Raw genomic sequence first — 18,256 nt, forward strand, 5'->3', positions numbered from 1 at the left:
TTTCTAATCTAAATCTCCCTCTTCCAGTGTGAGGCCATTACCCCTTGTCCTATCACTACAAGCCCTTGTAAGAAGTCCCTCCCCAGCTTTCTTGTATGCTCAATGCACTGACACTGCAAAACTTGAGTGATTACAAACATTGCAAAGATTACTCACAGTCCCTGCGTTTCTATATGTTATCTTAAGTCAGGTGTTAAAGCACCCCCCTGCTAGCCTGGTACATCAAGTCATACTGAAACAGCAATTAAAAACTTTGCAGGAACGTTGATTTTCTGTGCTAATTGCCCCCTGTTTGCTCCCCCCCCTGCAGCTCATCAAAGCAGTGAGCCAGCTGATAGCGGATGCGGGGATCGGCGGATCGCGCTTCCAACATTCACTTGCAATTATAAATAATTTTGCTAATGGAGACAAGCAGATGAAAGTAAGAAACCATTTTTGCCAGTCACTACCTCTTGCAAAAGGTCGGCAATTTCAGAGGAGCAACTGTTTCAGTGCATAAACTTGCTGGTGTTTATGAGACAGTTATTTATGCATTCATATGGTGCCTTTTTCAGGCAGCCTGAAAGTCATGAAAGTGTTTGTGACTCAGAAGCTTAATAATTGAAACTACTTTTTAAAACAACTAAGGGAAATTTTTATTTGGAAGTTGTATTATTCACTGCTTATTTTGTTCATTTCCCTGATGTCAGAGAAGATATTGTGCACTGTGACCAGGGAACACAATTGCAGTGACAATTTTCAGTCTACAGACTGTCTCTTTACTGTTCAGTAAATGTGTAACAAAAACATGCACAACAACTCGCTGAAAAAGGCACTGAGTTGAGGTACCATTGCTTCAAAGCCTACTGAATTAGGGAGGGGGAGGATCTTCCATAAGCAGGACTTCAGCTCATTCAGGGGTGCTGCAGGAGGCTCTGCGGATGGTTTTAGTGATGTATTGCTTATCTTTCCCAAAGAACCTTAATTTCCCAGCAGAGGTGAAGGACCTGACCAAACGCATCCGAACGGTTTTGATGGCCACAGCTCAGATGAAGGAGCATGAGAAAGACCCTGAGATGCTCGTGGATCTGCAGTACAGCCTGGCAAATTCATATGCCAGCACACCTGAATTACGTAGGACATGGCTCGAAAGCATGGCCAAGATTCATGCAAGAAATGGAGATTTATCAGAGGTAATGTAAATAAATGAGTAGACAATCCACTTGTCTTTAGGCTGAGAAGATAAGGGCTCTGAAAGACAGACAACAATAAGAGAGGGGATCGCATCAATATCTGAAAGGTGGTTGTCAAGAGGATGGGGCCAGATTCTTGTCAGTGGTGCCCAGAAACAGGAAGAGGAGTAACGGGCACAAACTGGAACCCGGGAGGTTCCACCTGAACCTGAGGAAAAGCTTCTCTCCTGTGAGGGGGCAGAGCGTGGAGCAGAGTGCCCAGAGAGGCTGTGGAGTCTCCCTCTCTGGAGACCCCTGTCTCATGGGGGTGCTGTGCCCAGCATCCCCTTGGCATCTGCTGAGCCCGAACGGGCACAGTAGCAGTGGCGTAGATGAGGGTATGAGCAGTGCAAAACTTGCATGAAGGATTTTCTTCTCCCCTGCTGTGGACAGCAGAGGAGCTTCATTTATTTTGCCTTGTCCTTTTCTTCAAAATTTAAATGGGTGATGCAAAACTCCAGTGCATAACCTGTGAATGTCTTATTTGCTAAGTAATCTGGATGGTTTTCTGAGCAAATCTATGCTTTTCCCTTAGACACCTAGAGACACTAACACTCAGGAAAGATTCCATCATTTAATCCTTTATTTTCTTATATTTATTTTGTCTTCCCTTTTCTGCAGCATGACTTGACAGTGATGACAATAACCTATACCTGTGTCTCGGTCTCTCCTTACAGGCTGCCATGTGCTATATTCATATTGCTGCTCTCATTGCAGAGTACCTGAAAAGAAAGGGTAAGACCAATATATTCAAAACCAACTATGTAGCTATAAACATTATTGTTGAAAATAATTTTTGGCTGCCATGCTTTCCTTCATTATGTATAAAACAGTCTTAAAGCTGCTTGAATTCTTCCCAAATATTTTATTTTTTTTAAATATCTCGTAAATGCCAGTCTTAGCACTGGAACAGGGGAAGTGTGTGTTTAGTGTGAAGAGGGTTAATTAAATGTTTAGTAAGCTAGTGCTAAAAGAGAATGCTTCACTTGTTAGTCTGTCGTTATTAAATATGCATGTATTAACACGTACCAGTAGCAGTGTACTAATACCATCTTACACTATCATAGGTTACTGGAAAATGGAAAAGATTTGTACCTCACGTATGCTCCTGGAAGATGGTCAAGTCTCTGATAGTAATGTGTTACTAACAACTCACACTGGAGGAAGTGAGTGCTCTAACCGTGCCTGTTCATGGGTCCAGTAACAGAATCGGGGAACCAAACCCTTGTTCTCCAGCTGCTATGGAAAAACACCTACCAAAGCAAAAACATTTATACTGCATGTTGGTGGCTGTAGTCATGTTGGAAGCAAGCAATGTCAGAAACACTGTGTGTTCCTTCCTGATGCTCTTTGGCTGGTTTGATGTCTTGCTCAGAATGTCTCTGGTTAAAGGGGTTTTTCAGCAAGGGAGCAGCAGTCAGCTCTTCATCGGCCCCAGAAATCCCTCCTGGGCCAGCTGGTGTTTAGCACACAAATCCATGTCCAAGTCCTTGGCTATCCAAAGCTGGGAGGGCAGAGGGTGGATTTAATATCTGGTTATCCATATGTAACTTAGTGTCGATAATGTTTAGGGGGGTTTTAATCTGTGATGCTTATTAGAGAAATAAAGTGCAGGCTTACATGTTTAAATGCTTCTATACCAGTGGTTATTTAGTTGATGCAATGTGCATTTCAGAGGAATTCTCAGCATGAGGTATTTTAGCAGTTTTCACAAAGAGCAATTTTGAGGGGCAAGGGCAAATATCTGGGGAGGAGAAAACTGGTAGTTTTGGAAAGAGCATAGTTCTCCAATACACTTGGAGGTGTCTGTGGATGAGGTGAATAAATAAATCCTTTTAGAAGGATATAGATAGGATATTTAGAAGGATTTTAGCAGTATTTCAGACATGGGTCACTAGTGGTAAGATATTTTGCACATATAACAGATGACAGTAGGTGGAGTGAAGAACTTGTCATTATAAACCTATGTTTGATTCTTCAAAGCTTGGTAGAGGAGACGGAGCCCCTCTGTCTCAGTGTGTGAAGGTTAGCTTTTTAATTGTGCCCTAGTAGCATTTTCCTTCTTTTAAGCTGCACATGAATGGTGTCAGGAGCTTTGTAGAGGAGAGCCCCTCAGCCAGGGCTGCGGTCGCCGTACTGGCCCTGGCAGGGTAAGCAGCGGGGCTGCCGGGGGTCTGGGTGCTCCAGTGCACCCAGAGAGGGGTGGTGGAGGAGTGTAGAGAGATGCCCTAGAGGAGTGAGTTTTGCAAGGACTGCCAGCACTGTACAGCTAAGGAACCCAAATGCCAAAGAGAGGAATGAGCTTGCACCAGGCAAATGTTGCAGTTACCCTTTGCCTGGATTTATAGCGTAGAGATGATGTGTAATAGCCTTATAAATTCAGTCAGTTCCATTTGTGCTTCTCATCACTGGGGCTGTGAAAAAAGTCACTAGTGCAGTCAAATAAAATCAGCTCTGTTTTAATGGTGTCCAATAACTTTTTGAATTATCTGTTTATCCAGTCATTAACTGAGTTGTTGTGACTTGCACTTCAAGGCTTGTTCTCCATGGGATGGCCTGCTTTTCTGAGCATCACCCCCAACATTAAAGAAGAAGGTGCTATGAAAGAGGACTCTGGGATGCAAGATACTCCCTACAATGAGGTCAGAGTCACTGACATTTTATTTGCTTGTTCTGTATTAACAGAGAGTGTTACTTCTGATGGGTGCCTGTGAGTGCTGCAGGTTCTAGTGAGAGTGTACTTCAGGCAGCATGGAAAGGGGCACAGCTTTTGAGTGGCATGTCATGTACTAAATAGCAGGGATGGGTGCTTGGGTAACCAGAACATTGAGTACCAGAGCTGGAAGTCAGAGCAGGAGGGAGCCCACGAAGCAAAGACATTCTTCTGAACAGAGGTCAGGTATTCTGGTGTTTTCATGTTCCTGTTATTTCTGGGGTTTTATCTAAAGAATACCGGTCACCAATACCTGATTGGGCACAGTGGCATTGAAATAAACCTTAATATAGAAGTTACAGAATAAAAATTAAATAGTGGGTCTGTGCTTTTGCTGCCTTGCTGTTAGTTAAATGCCACCAGCTGTCGAATCACTGAACTATTTATATTTGTGGAACTGCAGAATATCCTTGTGGAGCAGCTGGAGTTGTGTGTTGAATACCTATGGAAGTCTGAGAGATACGAGCTTATTGCTGAGGTTAACAAGCCTATCATTGCTGTTTTTGAGAAGCAGAGGGACTTTAAAGTAAGTTGATTTTTTTTTTTAAATTATCTTAAGACAACAGTGAAGACCAGAATTTTAGGAAAACAAAAAAATCCTTGCTTTGGAAGGAGAGTTTTCTCCTTCCTCTCTGTAGTTTCTCCTTTTAATGCTTTGTGCTGTGAGTAAATAAAAACCTCTGGTATCTTACCTTCTTCTCTTCAGCAACACTACAGCAGTAAATGAACCAAAATATTTCCAAACAAACCTCGTGTTAGCCAGGGGATGTGAATTTTTCCCTGTGTTTTTAAACCAAGAGCACATTTGCATTGCATTTCAGTTTAGAAACTGATGATAAAATATGTGATTGCTTCACAGCACTGGGGTTTCTTTGCTTCTTACTCACTTGGCACTTTCCACACATAATGGATAGCTATTTTATCATCTCATTTGCTGTTTCATCTGGGTTAAAATTAAAGAAAAAATCAAAGAGGTAGGTATACGCAGGAAGCAGGTCCTGAGATTTTACCTTAGTTGAAATTTAGGTTCACTGTCCCGAGAAAGTGCTTTTTAGTGGTAATTGTGGATAGCATATCTTTGTGTAGGGTTGGAGTTGCTGACACCCTGCTCGTGCCTGCACCTAGCACACTTGGGTGCTCTGACTTCTCAGTAGATCCCTACCACTGTCTGGTTGTGGGATGCTTGTCTTCCAGTGTGACCCTGGACACAAAGGCCACAAAACTGCTCAGAAGATGACAGAAGCCTTGCAGTGCATGTTCAGTGGCAAAGTTCAGCTGAGCACGTGTGGCCATCTCTGTGAGGGTCTGGGGGCCCAGGGAAGGCAGCTGCAGTTGTGCAGAGCTGTCGGGGCATGTCTGAAGGATTCACGTGCCCTCAGTTCTCCTCCCTCTCCCTGTTCCTTCGTGCAGAGGCTGTCTGACCTGTACTACGACATCCACCGCTCCTACCTGAAGGTGGCCGAAGTGGTGAACTCAGAGAAGCGTCTCTTTGGGCGCTACTACCGCGTCGCCTTCTACGGGCAGGTAGGAGACCTGCCCCCCTGCCCTCACAGCCTGCTCCGGGCTCCTCTGTCCTCCTGCCTTTTGGGGAGGGTGGGACAGGGAAACGCCCAGCCATGAATCGTGGGGTGGGGAGTTCTTCGGGGTCAGGGTTTTACTCGGAAGACAGAACGTCTGTGTAAAGTGCTGCTGTGGATCCAGTGGGGTAAGGGAGAACTGATTGTGTGGCGACTTTAGTTCTTGACTTCGTCGAGCAAAACAGACTGAGCAGGGCAGTTTTTTCAGAATAAAACTTAAACGAACCCAGATAAGACATCTTAGATACCTGGCTCTCTCCTCTAACAGAGCTTGAAGCAGAACAGTATGCAGTAGATGTTTTGGTCTGTTTCTTGCTGGCTCTGACTTCTGCTTTCAAGCCACCTCTGATTCTGTGCAGTACACTGTAGAGTAGTCTTGTTCCCTCTGCTGTGCTTCAGCATCCTTGAAGCATTAGTTTGTGCTTTCTTCCACCACAAACCAGTGTAGCGATCCAGCATGTTCCTTTAAGACCTGGTTTTGGCCAGTGTACAGTTTCCTTTATTCTAAAATAATAAGGTGTGTAAACAACAGATTGATGTGAATCATTCTGTTTGCTAATTAGATTTTAATGCAGAAATTTGCTCTTTTCTCCCTTTGATCTTTTTCAAGGCTGTGGTAAGTCTAGTTCTTTTGCATGTTTCGTTTAATTCTCCTCACACATCCTCCATCCTTCCCCGTACAGTTACTGAACATTAACTTTCCTGTGCTCTCGATCCTTTGGTTGGTGGCAGATGAAATAATGTTGTTTCATCCGTTGTCACATCCTCCAAACTAATTTTGTCTGTTCCATCACCTGAATTCCTGTGTTGCTGTGTTGTGTGTGCACCGTGGGGCCCAATGCTGTGTCACTTCATCTCAGTGGAAGTTCTCTCAGCTTCACTGGGAGCAGGATTGGACCCCTTCTTCCTCCAGTGAAAAACTCGGTGTGGCATTAATGCTGTTTGAATGCAAGTCTGCTTTCCTGGCCTGGGCAGCTGCTCCAGAGGAAAAGGCTCTTGTGGCAGTCTGTGATCCATGGCAGTAACTGGAGAACTCTGGACACTTTCCTGGTAGTCCCTTGTAGGAGCAGGCAATTTGGGAGTCCGAGGGAAATGGTGAGTCCTGGCTCTTCGTACAGGCTAGCAAAGCTAAGCTCTCCAAACACAAGGAGAAAGCCAGCTGTGCCTGAGGAAGGGCAGAGGGTTTTTTGCCTTCCTCAAAACTGGGGCAGTGGAGGGGGAAATGGGACCCCTCTACTTGCAGCTTCTCAACAGTGGTCCTGCCAAGCTGGGTTAAAATCTCTGTTCAGGTTCAATGACTTTCCAGCTGCCAGTGCCACAAGGGCAACTTCGTTTAAACAGCTCTAGTGCTCTCAAGCATCTGACTTTTTCATAGCTGTGTGTTGCTCGGGGTCTTCCCTGGTGCCCCAGACACTGAGCTCCTAGGTGCAAGCCAGCACAGGTCCCTCCTCTCCTTCTGCAGGAGAGACGTTGTGTGCTGGGCAGGGGGGCTGCTCTGTAGCGCTCCTTGCAGAGCCCAGAGTGACAAAAGTGCACAGCATGGGGCAAATAATTAAAGGTGGATTGTTCCTGTTGGTGTCACTCCTGCCCCATTTACCCAGGAACATGGGAGCAGGAGCTTGCCAGCACACAAGGCACCATGGGGGGGGAGGTGTGGGTGCTGCAGGTGGAGCCTCACCTGGAAGAGGAGCCAGAGAGAGCAGTCTGTTCCATATTCTGGTTGTGCCTGCATATTTTCCCTTTGGAAGGTTTCCTGTATTTCTGTCAGTCCCTTCTTCCCATGTGCCACTTGCTTCCATTTTAGCTGTGCAAGTGGGAAGGTCCAGGGCCTTTGGGCCTCCTCTTGCCAAAAGCATCATAAGCCTCCCTGCCAAAAGGGTCGCAGTGCCCAGTTTGTTTAGAACGTGAAAACCAATTTGAAAACCCTTTGGTTTTGTGCTTCTGGCAGGCTTCACACACTCCTTCCCTAAAGCTCATAGTTGCAGGTTTTACACAGTTAAACCAGTGTAAAGCAATAGGAATCGCTCTGCTGAGGGCACTGCAGAGGAGATGCCACAGCAGGAAACTCAGTGTGCAGGTCTGGGATGCTGGGCATGCAACTCTGGGATTCCTTTTTACTCTTACATTTACACTGTTCCATAAAACACCTGTGGGTAGATACATAGGTAAGCACACATATATAAAAAATGTATTATTGCACATACAGATTTAACTATTTTTATTAATTGTATCAGTAATAAATATATACAAATATATATTTTGTAAAAATGGGACACCGCAGTTCTTAAGTGAAACAGCGACTGCAGAGAAAGCAGATTAAGGGACAAAAGAATCCTGAAAAATGCTGTGTGCAGGGAGACTTTTGAGGGTTCTCAGTAGAAAAACCAAATTTTCAGCTGCACCTGGAAGCTGTTATTCGTCACGTGAAGGCAGGGGCAGTGGGTGGGGACTGCACTGCAGCCTGGACCCTCTGGAAGGATGGTTTGAACGAATGTGGTCCTTAGGGAGGATGTAGCTGCTTGATTTGTTTGGTAGCTGCATTTGCAGCTGCCGTTCCACACTGCAGATTCTGTTAAGGCTCTTCGGTGACAACATCTCCTTGCACCACCAAGTGGTCGCACTAGCCAGTGCTTGTGATTGTGATCACCGAGGAGTGGTTTGAGAAGTCAATATCTTTATCGGATTAAAGCAAACAAAAATAACCTGTTAAATGTGTTGAATAGGTGAAAACTCCCATGGTGCTGATAAGCAAAGACATTCAAGCCTTGTTTCCATAGCAGAGTCAGGTAAAGGTAGAGCTGAGGGTTTGCTTTTTTTGCTGAGGGTTCCCATCTATAGGAGAAGCTGTAGAAGTTGGAGGGCAGGTTTTCATAGTGGCAAAGGTGATGGTGATTTAAGTCTGAAGAGCAGAAGACTTGTCCCCTTTTCAAAATATGACAGTACAGCTGCAGCTTCCTCATCAAAGACTTAGGACACGCTTGCTTACCACAGGATGAGGTGCTCACTTGGTACAGGCAGGGAAGGAGCCATTGGGTGCTAGCTTTTGGCAGGTCAAGCAGAAGGCTCTGCCTCGGCTCGTCGGCTGCAGGGATGGTGTGTGTTCCTTCACCAAGGGCCAGGGGACAGTCCCATTTACTGTGAGCTCCAGGGGCTGTCTCCAAGGGCATCCAGGGAGGAAAAAAGGCCTTTTCAGCCCTCCCACAGTGACAGTCCCAGGTCACAACTTGACTCTCAGCACATCAGAGCTCAGTGGAACCAATAACTGGTCCTCTCCCTTCCTTTACATTCAGCTGCTCCACATGATAGTTGTCATTTGTAAGGCTGCATGGTCCTTGCAGGGCAAAGCCAGCCAGCATGAGAATAATCTAGGGATATACATTGGTAATGTAGCCTGGGCTGCTTAGTATTTTAAAATCCTGAAACTGGAGGATATTTGGCTTCTGAAAAGTATTTAATCTCACCGTCAATAGTGTTTGCCAGACACACAGCATATGGCAGACACCATTATTTATAGCTCACAATTAACTTCTGCTTGTCACTTGTCAGCTGAAATACTGTAGGGGATATGTACTTAAATGATGTCTCTTGCATTAGAGACAAGACCAAGTCTGTTAGTTATTTGTTTTCAGGTATTTTTTTTCTAAGCAAAGCCATTAACACAGATATCATCTTATGTGCCATGCAGCATCAGCACCAAGATTGGGTAGTTGCATACCAACCCTGCTCCAGTGTGCAAACATACACGGAGTCGGTGTTTAGGAGCATCAACTGTATTCTAGCTTGCTATGTGATTAATTTGGAAAACATGAGGGGTTTTGTAGAAAACAGTGAATAATAACAGAAAACAGATGGGTTTTGACAGCAGCAATCCTGAGCAGCATGTTTAAGGATGGTTCTGTGAAACTAATGAGGTTTCACCATGTAAAACAGTTTGGCCTCAGCAGAAACGAGATCAGAATCCAGGCTGTGACCCTGCAGATCTTTTCTTAGTGAAACCAACAGAAAGTCAATTGCCTGCCCAGCTCAGTAAAATGTTTATAGGCTGTCAGCTTGTGAGCTCTAGATTTGTTCTCTAATTACCTGTGAAGTTCTTCATATGCCTATGGGGTTTAATTGGTAATAGCATTAGAAATTGGTCAGTGTTAGAAGGTGGCTGTGAGACTGATGAAGATGCTGTCAGGCACGCTGCTGCCCCTGCTCTTGGTCATTGGTTCTCAGAAAGGCCAAATTTTAAAGACTTGCCAAATTAAAAGACAATTTTATTGCCCCTTGTCCTCACTGCAGGAGAAGACAGAGATACATTTATTTGTTAATTCCTATTGAAATAAAAATCAGAGGTTTTTTTTCCTAAGCAAACATTAAAAGTAACAGCTAATTAATTTTAATTCTGTATACTCTTTTCTAAAGGTTAGCCTAGTCAATAACTGTAGTGTAAGCTGGAATGCCCTTCAGCATGGATAGGCTGGATTTTCTGTGAGTACCTTCCAGAGAGATCTTGGAGGTCTCTCTTGACTTCATTCATTTGTGGTTCTCTGTATTTTGATGGATGGCACTTTGCCTGGGCACATGGTAGAATTCCAGGCCATGTTGTGTTAAGTTTAAGGGGCGTTGGGTCTGACATCATTAATGCTGCCAGGTTTTCCCCTTCATCCCTAAAGCTTCAGGTGCTTTCTTCTGGGTCACTTTGCCTTAAGGTGAAAGGAGGAGGCTTTGGGTGCAGCTGCAGTGGTGGAAGCTGCCAGATCTCAGCAGCAGATCCTAGGAGGAGGTCTGGTGCTGCTCCTGGTGTTGGGATAAATCCAGTCCTTGTTAGTGGGGCTCCTGCTGCTTTCTGCTCAGCTGGGAGAGCTTCTCACAGAGTGTTGATGTCCACGTTCATCATGTAGCAGTGGAGTGTCTCACCTGCACGTGATGTAACACTCTGTTAACCTACTGAGGTCCTTATTTCTTCTAAAGCTTGTCAGGTTCTTGTTCAGTTCTTCACTGGAGACTTTTACAGATGCTCTGACAAGTCCATCCTGTGTAATAACTAAATGACCTTATCAAGATGGAGCTTTTTTGCAAAGGAGCACAGTCTGTCTTTTTTTTTTCTTTCCAAATGTAAATCAATTGCTATTTGTCTCTGAAAATGCTGCAATCACATAATGACAGCATGGTAGTAGCTGGAAGGGACCTTTGGAATCATCCTGTCCAACCTCCATGCTCCAGCAGGGTCACCCAAAGCAGGGTGCCCAGGATGGTGTCCAGGTGGGTTTGGAATCTCTCCAGAGAAGGAGACTCCACAGCCTCTCTGGGCAGCCTGCTCCAGGGCTCTGACACCCTCACAGGAAAGAAGCCTTACCTCAGGTGCAGGTGGAGCCTCCTGGGTTCCAGTTTGTGCCCGTTGCCCCTTGTCCTGTCGCTGGGCACCACTGACAAGAGTGTGACCCCAGCCTCTTGATCCCACCCTTTAACGATTGATGAGCATTGATCAGATCCCCTCTGAGTCTTCTATTCTCCAAGCTGAACAGCCCCAGGGCTCTCTTCAGTCAATTTAACCAAATGTTTAGAATTTAAAGTGTTTTCAGTGTCCAGTTTTTAAGTCATTAAGGTTTGTTTTTAATCATACACACATCATCAGCACTTTAATTCTTTAAATGGCCAGGTGTCTTAGATGAATAAATGTGTATGAGACATCTCCTGGGTAACTGTGGAGATAGCAGACCAGTATGAACACAGACCTCTGGTGCGTGTGTGCTGGGAGTGGAGAGAGGTGAACTTTTACCTTAGGTGCTGGGAATGGTGTATGGGATGCTCAGGTGGGCATAGAGGCAACCTCTGTTCCTTCTGTCAGCACCTCCTTTAGGCTTTGCCCTGCCTGTTGTGTTCACTGTATCCTTCCATTTCTTTTCAAACAGGGTTTCTTTGAAGAAGAGGAAGGTAAAGAGTATATCTATAAGGAACCCAAATTAACTGGCTTGTCTGAGATCTCTCAAAGGCTGATGAAACTTTACGCAGACAAGTTTGGGATAGATAACGTGAAGATCATCCAGGATTCCAACAAGGTAGGGTGCCAGGGCCACCCCGGGGCACCACCTTCCATGGGGAGGGAGCATGTTCCAGGTGTCTGCTGTGGTGCAGAAGCAGGTGCTGTCCTCTCTCCTTCAGCTTTTGTCCACTTCTGCCAATGGCTATAGTCCAAAATCTCACTGTTGTTAGGTTCAGTATCTTCCTATTAACCTCTGGTCTGAATGTTACAGTTGGAAGTCTCTGTTTTAACCGGTATTGCTACGATAGGTGAAAGCATCAGAAATCCAACGGCTGCCTTGGAAGCTCATCACACTCAGCAGAATTTCACTGTTTCCCACTGTTGGACAGGTCAACCCCAAAGACCTGGATCCAAAGTACGCCTACATCCAGGTGACGTACGTCACGCCGTTCTTCGAGGAGAAGGAGGCCGAGGACCGCAGGACGGACTTTGAGCTGCACCACAACATCAACCGCTTCGTCTTCGAGACGCCCTTCACGCTCTCGGGGAAGAAGCACGGGGGTGTGGAGGAGCAGTGCAAGAGGCGCACCATCCTCACCAGTACGTCTGCTGGGGCTGCTGCCCGGCCCGCCGCCCCACCGCCATCCGTGGTCTTCTCAGGGCCTCCGCTGGCAGAGCGGAGAGAGGAGCCCACCACAGAACAGGGGAGAGTCTTTTCACAAGGGTTTGTAGTGACAGGACGAGGGGTTAGGTTAGACGTTAGGAAAAAGTTCTTCAATATGGGGGTGCTAGATCACTGGAATGGGTTGCCCAGAGAGGTGGTGGAGGCCCTATCCCTGGAGGCATTCAAGGTCAGGCTTGATGAGGCTCTGAGCAGCTTGATCTAGTTGGAGATGTCCCTGCTTTAGGGCAGGGGGGTTGGACTACATGACCTTTGGGGGTCCATTCCAACCCAAACATTCTATGATTCTATAATTAGATGCAGATCTTTTGTTCAAAATGGGAGTACAATACGTTATATAGAATTTTTAGAAGTGAGATGTAAGATTTCCTCTCACTGGGCACGATCAGTGTTTTAAGACAATAATGTCAGGAGCACCAGATAGGTCTGTTCGTACTGAGTCATACTAAGCAGAAAATGTTTAGTTCCTTACCATGACTGAAATCTCTTTTTAAAGAGACTTCCTTTTTGAAGCTGCTACTGAAACATGTTTTGGCTGGGGGGTATATCTCCAATGGGACCCTTGATCTCCTGAGCAGAGGGGCTGATGGCCACAGCACAGCCTCCTCCTGAGTGACAGAAAATCCAGTTCCCTGCTGAGTTCAAGGCATCTGCTTCCCCCAAAGGGCAAAGTGATGGAAATTGCTCACAGTATAGGTGTAGTCATCTGGAAATTTTCTTCTGGCAAGTCAGGAGAGAGGCGCTGGTGTCTGAGGGCACCTGCTTACATGACACAGCTTTGCTGGTGAGAAGAAAGGAGGAGTAGCTCATGTGTGGGTTTTTTAAGTGCTTGAGCAGAGTGTTTCCCTAGGTTATTACATCCTGTCATGAGCTCCCATCACTCTCAGCTGGGCTACGTCTTCAGCATTAGGTGGGAACTTGAGGACCTTCTCTCCTCTGCTTTTCTTTCTGGCACCTGCCTCACCTCAGTGCTTTTCTCTAAAGGAAACGCTTATTCTTTTTTTCCTTTTTCATCTTCTTTTTCATCGTTGTCCTTTTCTGATTTTTTTTTCTAACAGTGAATAATTCCTCTGTCAGCTCCCAGAGCAGTGTTTAAGTTGAATAGTAAAAGTAACTCCTTACTTCTTTAAGGATGAGATTTGAATTGTAGTTCATCTGGTGAGGGGTCTAGAGCCCAAGTCTGGTGAGGAGCAGCTGAGGGACCTGGGGGTGTTGAGCCTGGAGCAAAGGAGGCTCAGGGGAGACCTTCTGGCTCTGACAACTCCCTGACAGGAGGTTGGACCCTGGTGGGGGTTGGGCTCTTCTCCCAAAAAAACAAGTGGTAGGACAAGAGTCTTAACAACAGCCTCAAGTTGTGCCAGGGGAGGTTTAGGTTGGACATGAGGAGCAATTGCTTCCCTGCCAGGGTTGTCCAGGCCTGTCCCAGGCTGCCCAGGGCAGTGGAGGAGTCCCCATCCCTGGAGGGGTTCCAAAGCCTTGGAGATGTGGTGCTGAGGGACAAGGTTTAGTGGTGACCTGGCAGCTGCTGGGTTAATGGTTGGACTCAATGAACTTAAAGGTCTTTTCCAACCTAGATTAATCTATGATTCTGTGATTCTGTTTGGTGGGATATTTTGAGTTGTTTCAAGTTCGGTATGGGCTTTTCACTTGGTGCTTTAACTCAGAAGAAGAAACTAATGGGTGCTAAGGTCTGAGCAGTGAGAGCATTTTGCTGCCACACAGATGTGACAGAGCTCAGTAGCAAAGAGGGGTGAATTCCAAAGGAGGTGCTCTTCCAGTGCCAAGTACATCAAAATTCAGTTTGGACTTGCTGTGTCACTTTGGCTCACTTGGTGATGAAAACTTTATACGAATTGGTAAAGAGGATGACAAAGTCCAAAGTTAATACCGTGACTTAATTGTTTCGCTTTCTTAAAAACTCTTGGTGGGTGAGTTTCTCTGATGGCTTTCTTGCTTTTGAGCAGCCAGTCACTTGTTTCCCTACGTGAAGAAGCGCATTCAAGTCATAAGCCAAACCAGCACAGAGCTGAACCCCATCGAAGTAGCCATTGATGAGATGTCCAAAAAGGTCTCAGAGCTCAATCAGCTTTGCACAATGGAGGAAGTGGACATGATCCGACTGCAGCTCAAACTCCAAGGAAGTGTCAGTGTCAAGGTAATGACAAGTGTCCTTTTTTCCTTTTTTTTTTTCAATACATCTACCTAAATTTTTATTTTTATTTCCATCATTCCAGACACATTTTGTCTCTATTTCTAGTCATATCTCATATTTCATTGCTGTTGGAGCCCTCTCTAAAAATGTAAGGGAATGGAAAGTCTTCCAGTGACGTTGATGACTTTTGGATTTACATGCAAATATAACTATTTCACTACAATCTTCTCTAAATAAACATGAAGACCTTCTAATAAAACCATCACATGTCACTTGAGAATGCAGCCTATCACACAGCCACGCCTGCAGATACTTTAAAGGGAGTTTTCTTGCAGTTTGTTTTGTCATTTCTTATTTAGAAAAGCTGGGGTTGGAGAGAGGTGTGTGTATTTCTGGTTAAAACATCTCCAGACGTACAGCTTTCTAGATGGCTAACTAGCTGAGGACTTTCACAGGCCAGGAGAGATTTGCAGTTTGTGCGGGGCTGACCAGCTCCCTTTTCTTCAGTAAAACTCCTCAGTTTTCATCCAGGTGACAGAAGGAGTCAGGTGATGTTCTTCACACAGGCTCAGTTGCCTGAGGCCAGTCCCAGGCCTTGGAACACAAGAGAAGATGACAATAAACTGCATGTCCCCTGCCCCTGAGCTGTGTATTTTTCCCCCAGGTCAATGCTGGACCAATGGCCTATGCTCGAGCTTTTCTTGAGGAGACAAATGCTAAGAGATATCCTGATAATCAAGTCAAACTTCTGAAGGAAATCTTCAGGTAAACATGAAGTTTAGACTTTCCACCCCCTATGTACCATGAGCAGGTGTGACATGGAATCTGTTCACCCCATCGGACAGGTCATTCCCAGGGAAACCCTGACTGAAGTTTGGGGCTGTCCCAGTAGCCTGCATTCCTCTTGATCTGAGGAGTTCTGGAATTCACTTCTCACACGGTGCAGTTGGCAAGGGGGGGAAGTTGTAGAGTGGTGTGTGTCTCTATACACAGATACATACTTTTTTTCATTACTACATTTGTCTCTTGCTCTTTGTGCTTTTGTAGGCAGTTTGCAGAAGCGTGTGGACACGCTCTTGATGTCAACGAGCGCCTCATCAAGGAGGACCAATTTGAGTATCAGGGAGAGATGAAGTCTCATTATAAGGACATGCTCAGCGAGCTCTCTACAGTTATGAATGAGCAGGTTAGATCACCCATTTTGGTACTGGTGGGGCTGAATCAGGGTGTCTGATTGTGTCTTCTACTGACAGAGGAAGCTGTAGAGCAAAAATACTAGAAGTAAAACCTGGCAGTGCAACAGTCACTGAGAAAATGCAGTTTGCTCCTGGGTTTTTTTCCCCTCTCTGCTTTTAAATCCAGCCCTATTATATATGATGAATTCCACTGATACACAGAGATTTTTCTTCTACCTGTCTTGCTACGTATTGAAGAGTGAAATGTTCTTGAGGCTAAATGCAGACTGGGGTCTAGAGGCATAGAAAGATGATCAGTTAAACTGGTGGTTTATGCTTTGCTTGCTTTATCCTGCAGCTGAGATATATTTAATTAAAACAGTAAATTCCTTTTAACAACTAGCTTGTAACTGGAGGAGGTATCTTTATAGCTTCCATTTGTATTCAGCTTTCAGAGCAAGAGTTATTTATTTGTTTGTTTTTATATTTAAGTACACTGTCAAAATACATGCCATGTATTTCAGCAGTCAGCAGCTTCAGAAGGATGAGCATGCCTGAAATGCATCCCAAAATATGGAATTGGACTTCAGGGCACGCTCACAGCTGTGTCTGTGCAGATATTTTTATTATGCTTTCTGTTTTAATTTCAGTACAGAACAGTTCTGCATACCACAGTGCAGATTAAATTGTGCTTCGTTATTTCTCTGCATGCTTGTGTGTAGGCATGTGAGAAACACACTCTGTAGCTGCTGCCCTGCGTGTCCAGGGGCCTGTGGCACACAGGAGAGCTGTTCATGTTCTGAGTGACTTGCTTTAACCCCTGGCATCAGTGATGGCATCTCACAGAAGTGTCTGACTGGTACCCCATTAGACCACACTCTGTACTCCCATCTTCACACATGAGAAAATTAAGGGTTTACCAGAAGTTTTGTTACACTTGCTGTGGAATTTAGGTGGTTTTTCACAAGCTGTGTAAGTGCTTTGAAGGCTCTGTGTATGCTGGAGGGGTTGAGCTCAGTGGTGGTCGATGTTGTGTGAGATAAAGCATGTGAAGATTTAGGTGTATAAAGATACCTTCCTCTTCAGATTTGTGAACTTCAAGCTTTCCAGTAATTTTATCATAACTAATATCAATCACTGTTTTTCATATTATGTGAGTACTAAGGGCATCATTTGTTATTCCATGTCCATGCCTCTCCTGTGGAAGTTATTTTGGCCATCCAGTCAGTGTGTGTAGGCTTTACCATATGTCTTGTGTGAACTCCTGTTCCCCACAAGAGTGGAAAACGTGTGGTCAACTTAAATAAGCCATGAGCAGCCCACAGGTTTCAGCATTTATGAACTATTTGGTGAGTTCTGTGGAGTACTCACACCTGCATTTATCACAGGGAGCTCTCACAGCAGATCTGTGACCTCCCTGCCCTGGGCAGAGTGGTGCCACAGGGAAACCCATGCTGCAAACTGGGGCTGAAATGCTCATCTCGTGGCTGGAAAGCTTGAGGCTCTCTTGTCACTGTGCAGAGAGTTGCCACCTTTCCCCTTGTCCTGTTCAAGAGGGGTTTGTTTGCTCACCCATTGACAGCAACTGTTTCATCACCATGGTTTTCTCTTTTCTGTTTTCTTCTGTTTTTCTTTTCTGACAGCTCTGTCACGGTCCTTGCTTATACAGCTTCTCTTCTTCCCTGTCTAACATTTCCCTCAATACTATAGCCAAAAGTGGTATGTTCATTTTTCTTACATCTACTTTTTTTTTTTTCTTTCAATGCCACGTACTTTCCTCACTTGCTGTTTTTTCTGCTTGGTACGTTTGTGTAGTTTCAGGTCTAATGACTCCCTTGCTCAGGGAGTGTCAAGAAAAAAGAAAGAAGGTGCACATGTCATCTATTGTTCTTGAGCTGTTTTGAGAGACATGTTCTTTAAGAACCTAGTCATGAACCTGGGGAGATCAGCAGGGCAGCTGGACAAGGGGCTCCTAGTGCAGATGCACGTGCCAGTAGTAGCAGAAATAATACATGTGGTGTGGTTGACCTGCAGCCCTGAGCAGGGGGTTGGTGGCACAAGGTTATGCCTGGAGCTTTGTGGAGGAGGAAAGGTTTCTCCTTCATCCATTGGTGGCTGCATGGTCAGTGGGAATGACCCACATCTCTGCTGTGGATGCTTCAGCATAGTGGCCCAGGTTTTCAGTCTGTATTTATAGAAATAAGGAGGAAGAATAACCTGTTGCCAAGACTAAAATGAACTTCAGAGGCAAGATCGTCCTTCTTGCCAAAGGCTCCGTGCAGGGCACAGCAGAGCAAGCTTTTGTCAGCTGCCCCATGTGTGAAGCTCCCTGGGGGTGCTGTGTGCCCCGAATGACTGTGTGGGCAGCACTGGCTCTGACCACGGCCCGTAGGTGCTGGGGTGGGTGTCTGCTGGGTCCATGAAATGTAGGTGACTCCTCAGCCGTGTGTTGTGGGTCGTTAGAGAAGCCTCGTTCAGGGGAGCCCGTGAAGCACTGCCTGGCAGAAGCTGCAGCCTCTGGTCACTTCTGGGTCCCCAGGCCAAGGTCCTTGTCCTCAGCCAGATCCTGAGCATCACTGTGTAGCAAGTCAAACACGAGGAACTGCTGGGTTAGGCAAGGAACTCACACCAATCTCTGTGGCTCTCTCTCACCCGTTGCTTTTTTTCTGTTCTTTTCTTGCTGGGAAGATTGCCTACAAGGAGGACTGGGCAAAGCAGCACGGGATGGAGCGCACCTACTCACGGGTCCTCAGCAGAGCCAGCTCGGCCGCGCCGGCG

At 45.6% G+C, this 18,256-nt stretch overlaps 1 protein-coding gene across 1 annotated transcript in view; it reads left to right on the top strand.

Moving 5' to 3' along the window:
- DOCK10 (dedicator of cytokinesis 10) overlaps positions 1–18,256 on the top strand; it is a gene marked incomplete at its 5' end in the record, with an annotated part of 33,921 nt that overhangs the window by 14,889 nt on the left and 776 nt on the right. Inside the window, 14 exons of the mRNA XM_008943602.1 lie at positions 311–421; positions 957–1,172; positions 1,889–1,946; positions 2,279–2,377; positions 3,747–3,853; positions 4,328–4,450; positions 5,335–5,448; positions 6,112–6,117; positions 11,399–11,545; positions 11,859–12,069; positions 14,116–14,306; positions 14,968–15,068; positions 15,351–15,489; positions 18,167–18,253. Coding sequence (XP_008941850.1) covers positions 311–421; positions 957–1,172; positions 1,889–1,946; positions 2,279–2,377; positions 3,747–3,853; positions 4,328–4,450; positions 5,335–5,448; positions 6,112–6,117; positions 11,399–11,545; positions 11,859–12,069; positions 14,116–14,306; positions 14,968–15,068; positions 15,351–15,489; positions 18,167–18,253 — 1,710 coding nt within the window. The remainder of the gene's footprint in view (positions 1–310; positions 422–956; positions 1,173–1,888; positions 1,947–2,278; positions 2,378–3,746; positions 3,854–4,327; positions 4,451–5,334; positions 5,449–6,111; positions 6,118–11,398; positions 11,546–11,858; positions 12,070–14,115; positions 14,307–14,967; positions 15,069–15,350; positions 15,490–18,166; positions 18,254–18,256) is intronic.

The sequence above is a fragment of the Merops nubicus genome, unplaced genomic scaffold (assembly GCF_000691845.1).
Source record: "Merops nubicus isolate BGI_N331 unplaced genomic scaffold, ASM69184v1 scaffold30237, whole genome shotgun sequence".
Taxonomy (NCBI): Eukaryota; Metazoa; Chordata; class Aves; order Coraciiformes; family Meropidae; genus Merops; species Merops nubicus.